Below are 10,291 nucleotides of genomic sequence, written 5' to 3'. Positions count from 1 at the left end.
ACACGCGAAGTCCGGCGTCTTTATTCTCGTCCATCAGGTAACGATATACCGGCTCCATGTAAACATCCTGGTCGTGGGCCTCGTAGCGCACGCAGTTCGCGCAGTCCTCCCAGTTGATCCGCTCCTTGGCATGAATGATGCGCTTCACGTCTGCCCTGTTCAAGTAGGCGCTCAGATAATCATCTTCACACGGCTGAAAGGGTAGCCCCTCTTTGTCCTGGCCCCAAGGAGCCTGTTTCAGAACAGCCTGTGCGGTCGAAGCGAGAGACGATGACGATGACTCGCCGCGGTCTGCCCGAAAAGTCTCTGAGGTGTGTAAGCGCCAAAGATGCTGCAGCAATGCTTTCCGCTGTTTCCCTCCTCTGCTTTTCCGGTCATCCGCACACAGGGGCCAGTCCAACGCGTACGGGTCGACACCCTGCCCTACCTCGCGCCACATCTCCTTCTGCAGGTCCTGGCACGGGCGCGAATAGAAGACATCGGCCGCAGCCGCCCCTTGGGCCCTACAGGTTGTCAGCCAGCGCTCAAAGAGGGACTCGGGGATCACGTCGTGGCCGTCCAGGGCATCGATCATCCCCACCACGTTTTCGACCGGGTCCGTGAAAGGGTTCCCGATGGCAAGGCCTCGCAAATTGATGTACTGGTCGTCACTCGCGGGACTAATTCTATCCAGGCGGACGACTTGAGGAGTGCTCTGTCCCCGCGTTTTCCCAACGGCTCCTGTCTCGCTGGCTGCCAACGAGTCGGCGCGCTTACGGTTGTTGCGAATAATCTCACGCGCTAGCGTAGGAATGTAATGCCCGCCGTACGACTCAGACGTGAGATAGAGATCCGAGCTTCGCAAGTGCGGGAAGCGGGCGAAGAATGTTTGCAAGACGAGTAAATTGTCGCGGGCGGTCTGCTCGTCCCCAATGTAATATTCCGTCTCGTCCTCCGAGTAGCTAAACCCCACCCCGACTGGAATCTCGACATACAGCATGTGGCTCAGTGTGTTCCACGAGAAGGGGTTAACTTCCAGGCCGCTTCCGTGTTGGGTGGCTCGGAACGGGCCATGCTCAGCGAAGTATCCAAACAGACCACTGCACCCGGGACCCCCGTTTGTCCACAATGACAACGGCACCGCAGCCCAATCTAGAACGCTGGAATTTCTATTTGGTTCAACGTACCAGTAGAAAATGTGCTTTGTGGGAGAGATATCCAAATAACCTGCGAACTGTCGAAATGAAGAATCCGGTTCTGGGAGACCCGGCAAGGCAACTATCTCGTCAGCCAGCGCTGCAGCGGTGTAATTGAGAGCCAATAAAGTAAACGGCGTCCTCGACAGCATTGAAGAAGAAAAATGCGAGCCATCGTGGCCTGACATTCGATGCGCTTTGCCATAGGCCGAGGAACTCTTCAAATTGCGCGCGGCGACAAGCAATATGCCTGCTACGACGAAAGCGCCGATCAAGAAGACCGCGGCATGTCGCTTTCTCCCAACACTGGTGAACTTGGAAAGTAGACGAACATATGTGCATACGGAGTGATTATCGGATGATTTGGCAAACCTCCCGTCCTCCTTCCTCACTAGAGTTATGGCCTTCTTGCTCTCACAAAGAAACGCACCTCTATAGAGGGCGTCGATAAAGGACTAACTTCCTCAAGTTCATCTTTGAAATGGACACAACTACCTGCCTGGTAGTAGTCTTCATAAGAATATGGGACGGAAAGTGTCTGCATGCTTTTGACTGGGGTTCTCGGCGAGAGCGACGGCCACCTCGATGGTGATGTGGCTATCTTGCCGCTGCTTCACTGTCCGCCACCGCCTGCACAAGACTACGGAATTGAGTGTTGTTGTACTGAAGCGCGGGAGGCAGAGGACCACCACAACGGTCGCGAATGAGTATTATTTTTTATTTTCCACACATTATAAGAAGGCAAACGTGGAAGGGTCGGCACCCGACCAGAACATGTCGGCGGGCTCCTGCAAAATTCAAAAATCCAAACCGTTGAAGTCCTGAACCGTTTCACATACCCCTCTTAAATGGGTCTCCCATTTTTATATTTCGTGTCCTTGCTTTCATGCTGGGCAGATTAAATGGAGATATCAGGTTTTGGAAAAGAACGGTGGGTAGAATTACTTTGGTGACTTCTCCCGTAAGCGGAACAAGCTTTATTGTCTGCGTCAAGTTGTTACTGCGCATCACTCAACACGACTATCACTTACCGCTGCCCGTCCACTCATGCACGACTTCACACGAAACACTTTTTAGAAAACAAAAAACAATGTCTATTAGCGCTCCGTCAGCAAAAGATCAACGAAATAACAGCCGCCGTGCCCGCAATGGCGGCTCGCGATCCGCTCTGGTAGCCGTGATGACAGGCATGCTAGGCTTTCTTGGAGCGGTGCTTGTTGTCATACACCACGGCCGGCCGACGTTCGGGAACGTCCCAAGTCGTTTTCTTTCTAGCCGTATCATCACTGCGAGCAGCACCAGTTACCCTGGGATGGTTTCATTACCAAGTAGGGGAAATAAATTGTCGGGAGCCTCCGGACCCATGTTCAAGTCTTTGCGCGCCTCGTCCGTGCCGGCCGCTTACAAAGCTCAAAATGTTTCATCCTCATCGAACGCATCCTATACCAAGGAAGCCCTTGCTGATGAAGTTCTTGACCTACCAGGCCTGACAGAAAAGGTCACTTTCAGGCAGTTCGCAGGCTATTTGAACTTAAAGGGGACCCAGAAGAACATCTTCTACTGGTACGTGGAGGCCGAGGAGAGCCCTGACGAGGCTCCTCTTGTTTTCTGGACTAATGGTGGCCCAGGATGCAGTGGTCTATTTGGATTCATGACCGAAATGGGGCCGTTTCGACCGACCCAGGACGGTAAGGCACTGCATCTCAACCCCTACAGTTGGAGCCGGGTCGCCAACATGCTCTTTGTGGAACAACCCGTCACTGTCGGCTTCAGCTACACAAACAACCCCAAAGACCTCGCCTTTGGTGACAAACAAGCGGCCGAAGATAATTTTCAAGTCATACAAGCGTTTCTGCGGCGATTTCCCCATATGCGTGAGCGAGAACTGCACCTGTCGGGAGAGAGCTACGCCGGACATTACCTCCCCCAGCTTGCCCAGTACATCGTCGATCACCCGGAAAAAGACGCGCCCATTAATTTAAAAGGGTTTATGGTCGGCAATCCTCTGACCGACCCTGTCGAGAACACAATCGGGGCGATCGATAGTTTCTGGGGCCACTCCTTGCTGCCCCGCGAGCTCTACAGTGAGTGGAGCAGCCGCTGCCGAAGCCAAAGCAACAATCCGGAGGTGCTTTTCGGGGACAGGTGCATGCAACTGCAGAGCCAGATGTGGTTCTTCGTCCAAGGCCTTAATCCGTACGCACTCGACTACCCGGTGTGCACGGACGCGACTTCCGGCTTCTCGAGTCCCGGGCAGCGAGGAGCCCCCTTCCCTCCCTCGAAGGAGACTATTTTGGCGCAGGGCCGCAACCAGAGGTACCACCTTTTGAGTCTGACGATGCCGGCCTTTATTGGCGGGCCGGCAGGTTTGGAAAGGGAATCGATGAGTCGCAACGGGGCCACCCCCCAGTATGAACCTTGCCAGGACGCGTTTTCCACAGCCTACTTGAACCGCAAGGATGTACAGAAAGCGATCCACGCCAAGGAGGGCACGCGGTGGGCGGATTGCTCGACCACAGTCAGCTATAATTTCAACCGGAACGACCGGCTGGCTTTCGTCCAGGATACATACACCTACCTGACGAAGAGGGATTTGGGCCTTCGCATCCTCATTTTTTCGGGCGCAGACGATTCCGTCTGCGCGACGCAAGGGACCCTTTTCTGGGTACAAAATATGAAATGGCCTATAGAGAGTAACCAGGATTGGACGTCTTGGGGCGTGGATGGGCAGGTTGCGGGCTTCCTGCAGGGCTATCAGAACGGAGTCACCATTGCCACTGTCATGGGTGCTGGACACGAGGTACGAAGCACGCTGTGTCTGTATTCGTTTGTGTGTGATAGCGCACGCCTCATGCATCCTCCTCATTGTTTTTGGTTTCCTGAAACAGGTCCCAGCCTACAAGCCTGTGGAGTCACTGGCTCTGTTCGAGGCTTACCTCAAGGACAATATCTGGAAGAAGTAAAATCTGGTAGGATTGGGTACAGGCGCAGATCGGCAGGGTGCCGTAAACTGATGCTATTGTATCATTTTCTTTACGATTGGGTGAAAGCATTCGTGTGTGCATGCTCTGATTCGGTTATGTGTGAAAACATACCAGTCGTATCGCCCCCGCCAACACGTCACACGGGTGTGTGGCTGTCGATAGAAAAGGTAGACGAAACAATGCCAAACATGGGCTGTACATGAGAGATGACACAACAAGTATAAACGGACATAGGCAAGAAAAAAGACTTGAAAGCAGAGGACACGGAAGTCTACGAAATGAAGACCTGTTTGGACTGCTTGTACGTTTGAGGAAAAAATTGACGTAAGCAATGACAGTGACGAAGAACGAAAGGAAAAGAAAGAGCAAAGCTGGAGAGTTTTGTGTCATTTTTCATTGAACGCATGCTACATGGCGAGCGTCTGGCCTGTGTTTTGCACGCCCTTGGTAAGGGGTATGCTATGTCTTGACCCACTTCTCCGACGGCGCGCTCCTTTCTCCGACGGCGGGGCCGCCGCGCCTCAGCCTCAGTCGACGAGTTGCTATATCTCAAACGTTTCCATCCTGCACCCGGACAGGGAATCATTAAGGCCTTTCAACGCTTCCTTACCGGGCCGCTCTTCTTCTGTAGCGCGGGAGCTGCATTTCGATCCCCGCCTTCATCTCTCCTCTCCTCCTCCCTTCCTCCTCTAATGTACTCGACCTCCACAGTTGCAAGTGGGGGAGGCGGAGTAGGAGCTGCGGCTTCATCACAAGCGTCGTCAAGCTGGCCGTCGATGGATGGCAGGCTATTTACCTACTATCGCGATGAATTCGTGAATCGGGTCGCGTTTTGCTCCGGGAACAAGGCGCATAGGCGACATGTCGTGCTCATAGGCGGACTAGGGGTAAGAAAGGAGGGGCCGCTGAGTATGACTTGTCAACTAGATGAATGTATAATGTGACAGTAATTCAAGTGCATGCATTTTCTGTTTTCTGAGAGCGTCATTTCCTTTTTGACTGCCTAAATGCGGGGAGATGATGTGAAAAGATACAAGGTCCCATGCCTACCACTACCAACTGCTTTGTCAGGTTCGAGCAGTGGAACTCACCGCTCCCATGACTTGCAGAGTATCTACTTAGGAAGCATGCGGACGCATGAATACAGCAAGAGGACAAGTTGATGAAACTCTCCCATTCCTCTCCCTTCCGCTCTACTGGCCTCGATATCCCTAGGACGGGCTCCTCCCAGTCCCTTACACTCAAAGCTTGGGGGCAGCGCTCGATGCTCGAGGTTGGGCGCTGGTGCAGGTCCTGCTTTCCTCATCCTACACGGGCTTTGGCCACACCTCCCTCAAGACCGATGCGGTCGAGCTAGGGCGTCTGGTCACCTTTCTTCAGGAGGAGATGGGTTCACTGGCTGTGGGTCTAGTGGGCCACTCAACCGGGACTCAGGACAGCGTGTACTACGTCAAGACGTGCGGGGATCCTTCCAAGAAGCCGGCCTTCATCGTGCTCCAGGCCCCTGTAAGCGACCGGGAGCACCTTTGTCTGCAGGAAACCACGTCCAAATTTGTTCAATTAGCGCGCGAGATGCGCGCGCAAGGGAAAGGAGAAGAGATGTTGCCCCGCGCTGCGATGTGGGCACCTATCACAGCCGATCGATTTCTGGACTTGGCGACGAAAGAGGGGCTCGACGATTTTTTTTCGAGCGACCTGAGTGACGGCGAGCTCCGTGACCGGCTAGGCCACCTTGACATACCCACTCTGTTCCTCCTGTCAGGCGCCGATGAATACGTGCCCTTGGGAGTCAACGTGCAGACGTTGGGGGAGAGATTTGTGAAGGCCTGCGCGGGGGCCTGTCCGCTACCGCGGGCGGCCACGGTGGTGGGCGCCAGGCACTCGGGACGGGGCCATGAGGAAGTGATTACCTTGACGATTTTAGCTTTCCTGGACGAGGTGGACAACCTTATTTGTTGAACTGCGCGACCTGTTGCACTTGTCTGTCACAAATAGATGCAAATGTCTCCAACTTGACGTGGGCGACCTACAAGGGAAGGAAGAGGAGGGTGTAACGGCACGCCAGAACGAGGAGACCCCGGGAGACCTTTTCGGTATGTCATTGAAAAAGGCCAGGGGAAGAAAAATTAAATATAACAGCAATTGAAGTCGACCTTTTGCGGCTAGAAATGCAAAAATCATACAGATCTCAGAAGTCTGTGCAAATCACGTGTAGCACTTGATTACCCGATCACAAATTATACTTTAATGCTTTTGAGCTTTATTGGCTACTTTTGCTGGCATATTATCTCGTTATGTGTACAAACCTGCTACAATGTACATTGAATACCTTACGAGTCGAGCAACGACTGCGCATCGCTGTCATTAAAGTAAGGCAAAACTCTAATGTGGTAATTGGCATGGGGGTACCCTCCCAAGGCCCGCAAGCCCTGGATCAAACCTTGGACAGCCTCCTTATCCGGCAGCTCCAGAAGTTGCTCTTTGGTGTGCAGTCCTAAATCTGGACGTTGCGAGGAAAAAGAGTGACGCATCCAGGTTCCCAGGTGCTGCAAAATCCCAGTGCTTCCACCGCCAAGGCTGCTGTTCCTTCTCACTGGTCCGGTCCCCGGCCCCGAAGAAGGTAGAGAAGAGGCCACATCCGTGCTCTCTGGGCTCGTCCCAAGAGCGTCAGTGGACGGGCTCCGGGGGACAGAAGGTAGGGCGAGGCCCTGCGGAGGCTGCTGGAGACTACTTCTATGATCAGGGTGGTACCCCTCGGCGGACGAGGAAATAACGTGGAGGAGCACGTCCGAGGGCGGGAGGGTGTCGACCTGTACTAGGCTCGCCAACGACAAGTCCCATTCCAAGGTATAGGTCCCTGGGCTGCCGGGACTGGCTACACACACCACGAGGAGGTGCTTGGCTGTGAGTAATATACAACGTGTCATCCCAGGAAAAAAACGATAATATATTAACCCCTCGTTCCAATGTGATCCCTGCTCAACTCGCCGCAGCATGTCCTGCGCCATACTAAGCTCTGGCGAGTACAACGTCAAGGGGGCGTCCCGGGTCTTGAACAAGCGCGGCGCCCTGACCCGCGATTGCCCATCCAAACGCGCAATATGGGGCTGTAAATACATGCGTCCTGTCCGACACACACCCACCACATCTTCCAGGAACCCGCGCGTCGGTCGTAAGACCACGCTGACGATTCCACGCGCTATGCCCGCCCGTAAGCCGCGGACGCCTCCCCGTCTTGCTCCACGAATTGGCTCATACACCAAGGCCCCTAAACCTCTCAGCAAACCACCCACGGAGCCCTCCATGCGATGCGGGATCTCGATGGACGATGTTGACATGCCGGTGGAGATGGGAGAGATGGTACGGGACAGGGGGGGTGGAACACGACGCGCATTGAGAAGAGAGTCGTCTTCAATAAGCCCCGCCAAAGGCAGGATACCCGCATGCAACGAGGAGGCCAAACTTTGAATACCATCCAGTAACGACAAAACAACACGGACTGCTAAACTGGCACTGCCTCGGTAAAGTCCCATTGAGAACTGCCACAGGTTCCCCTGGCCTAGGCCCTTGGCAGGCTCATAGATAAAATCTCGTAAGCCTGCCGAGATGTTGGCGAGGATTTTGGCAGGGTTTCCCAGGACATCTAATGTGCCCAGAAGAATATAAGCTTGTCGAAGCGCTTGACTTGCGTAGTGGGCTACCCCTTTCTTGACAAGGTCCGCGCTGAAAGCGTGGCGGATGACCAGAGGGGAGAAACGGATAGGGGCATTGTCTACTTTTGAGAGGGCTGATCCCACTACATCGAGCAGCAGCTTCATCGCTCGGAAACGCTCCCCACTCGGACCGCTCGCAACCAGGTGAGAAAGAACACGTGAGACCATCGAGGAGGCGGTGAAGGAGACTTGGATGCGCACAGGATCCACGGCCAAGTAGTCCACAAATACCTTGTAAGCATCCTCTTCAATGACGAGGGGCCTGCCTGATTCTGTTCTGCAGATTTGTTGTGATTCAATTCCACGTTCCACGCCTCCATTGCTGTCCCACCGCCGATGCAGCGCCACTTCAGCAACCTCAGGGCTTGTGCTTTCTTTTTCTTGAGAGTAAGGCCCCCGCAGCACCGTGTCTCGCAAAATATGCTCCACGGGTGATAGAATTGTGGAAGGTGAAATGGCAGCAGACGCTTTTTCCATCAGCCCTGAATCATAATTGAAGGCGGGGCGGACATAGCTCACGTGGCCTTTTGCGCTCAAAATCTCCTTCATGTCTTCAGGTACAGATGTTAACACACGCGAAAAGAGGTTCAATAAAGCTGCGACAAGGTTACCATCTAGACGCACATGATAAGGCGTCATTTTTACGCTCATAGCTTGGAAGAAAAGAATGCGCTCGTACATCAGATCCTGCTCGACAGTGATGTCTAAATGGGGTAATGCAACCGGCCAGTGGTGCATCCCCTGTGGGCTCTGACGTTGTCCTTTTCGAACCAGAACCCGGGCATCATCAGCATTCGTCCAAGCACCTCTTGCCACCACCCCAGCCTCAGTTGACGGGTAAATTAAGGCATTTGCACGCTGGAGGCCATCTCCTCCGAAAATCTTCCGCCCCCCACAGGCTTCTAGGGAGCCCTCAACGACGCCGCTCTTTTTCTTGCTCTCCTCTCCCACAAAGACCACAGGGCAAGAGGTGTTTACCATTTGGTCATCCACCTGCAGGTGGCCGACCATAAGGCGCAAGCGACTGCAGGGCCAGCGCATGTCCCACCTCCCTGTCAAGTCCTGCGCAGACACGTACAATAGCTCTTGTGGAAGCCCGTTAAGCAAGGAGATTCCTAAACCTCTTAAATCCACTTCTAAATCCACCACCCACGAATACACACTCAAATCTGCCGTGTGAGAAGTAAGTCTCCCGTCCCCCTCCGTTCCTCGTCCTGGCATTCTGTCTATCTCACGAGGGCCAAAAGCTGGAGGAGGCAAGGAAGAAGAACTTCTGAGAGGAAAGGCTGTCAGGATCATGACGCGGATAGGACCGCGTGTCTCCACCATGACCGAGATCCCCTTCGCTGGAGGGCGGATCGGAATGTCAGGATTGAATGAAAAGGAGCCGAGATACTCACGCCGTAAACCGCCCTCCCCCGCCTGCCACTCCAGCTCTAGACTGTGGTCCAGCAACGGCTCATCCCAGGAAAATGTGCAGGCGTGGTAGGGCAGTAAGACCTCGGGCTCGCGCTCGCTGTCCATTCCACCGTTACCCAAGCCCGCTTGAACGAACCACACGCTCCCTAAAGTCCGGTTTTCAATCCGGTACGGTGCGAAGCTGGGAGGCTCCCGTCGGAAACGAATTACGTAGGAAGCGTCCTCTAATGTTATGCGCACCTGTAGCAGGCATTTTGCCTCAACATGCACATGGCGCAATGCCAGCGTCACATCACCAGGAACATCTGGGACAAAGCGCCCGCTCCATTCCCATCCGAATTCGCACAGTCTCACCCTCAGGTACCGCGATCCGGTGCGTACGGTCCAATAGAAAGGCACTGGTTGCGTCCCGTTGCAGGGGAGATTGACCGCCGGTACGCTGGAGTCTTCGATAGTCCCGTTCTGTTTGACCTCTAATGCACGACCGAAAGAATTTATGAGCAAAAACTTGGGCGCAACCGTAACGACGCGGGTGCGGTGAAAGGCACCTCCAGCTGCGTGTTGCGAGACACTCAGACCGAATCCCCACGACAGAGCCGGGACGGCCGCTTGCTGTCCTCCTCTGCGCGCTGCCTGACTACTGCCATTGCCGCCAGTCACGACCGCATCCCGACCGGCACTTCTCCGTCCACGGTGGAAGGGTCCAAGGCGTGATGCCCACCCTGCCGGACGTGGCTGCGTCCTCAATTCAAAAAAACCAATCAAACCTTCAGTGGCGGGCGGCAAAGCAAACCCACGGCTCCAAGCACCAGGAAGACGACTCTTTTCTTCATGAAGGCGCATGCTCAAGCGGGTCATTCCTGGAGAGGAAGCGGTGGATGTATAACCCGCCATTACTATCTGACCCTTGGCTCTCGCCAATAATCTCTCCGCCTCTGAGGTTGGAGGAGGCAGCAAAGCTCGTAGGCCCAGCCCGTGCGGTCCGTGCTTCTGATGATGC

At 54.4% G+C, this 10,291-nt stretch overlaps 2 protein-coding genes across 2 annotated transcripts; both read right to left on the bottom strand.

The window, feature by feature from the left end:
• Window positions 1–956: 956 nt before the first annotated feature.
• On the bottom strand, window positions 957–1,417 carry NGA_2055300 (cathepsin a; the record flags this gene model as incomplete). The annotated part of the gene is made up of 1 exon (XM_005855706.1): window positions 957–1,417. A coding segment is annotated over one exon (461 nt), but the record flags the coding sequence as incomplete, so codon positions are not given.
• Window positions 1,418–6,390: 4,973 nt separating this feature from the next.
• Window positions 6,391–10,013, bottom strand: NGA_2077700 (vacuolar protein sorting-associated; the record flags this gene model as incomplete). The annotated part of the gene is made up of 1 exon (XM_005855709.1): window positions 6,391–10,013. A coding segment is annotated over one exon (3,524 nt), but the record flags the coding sequence as incomplete, so codon positions are not given.
• Between the last annotated feature and the right edge of the window lie 278 nt (window positions 10,014–10,291).

Source organism: Nannochloropsis gaditana, assembly GCF_000240725.1.
Source record: "Nannochloropsis gaditana CCMP526 unplaced genomic scaffold scaffold128, whole genome shotgun sequence".
Classification (NCBI taxonomy): Eukaryota; class Eustigmatophyceae; order Eustigmatales; family Monodopsidaceae; genus Microchloropsis; species Microchloropsis gaditana.
This window is presented reverse-complemented; position numbering and strand designations above follow the sequence as displayed.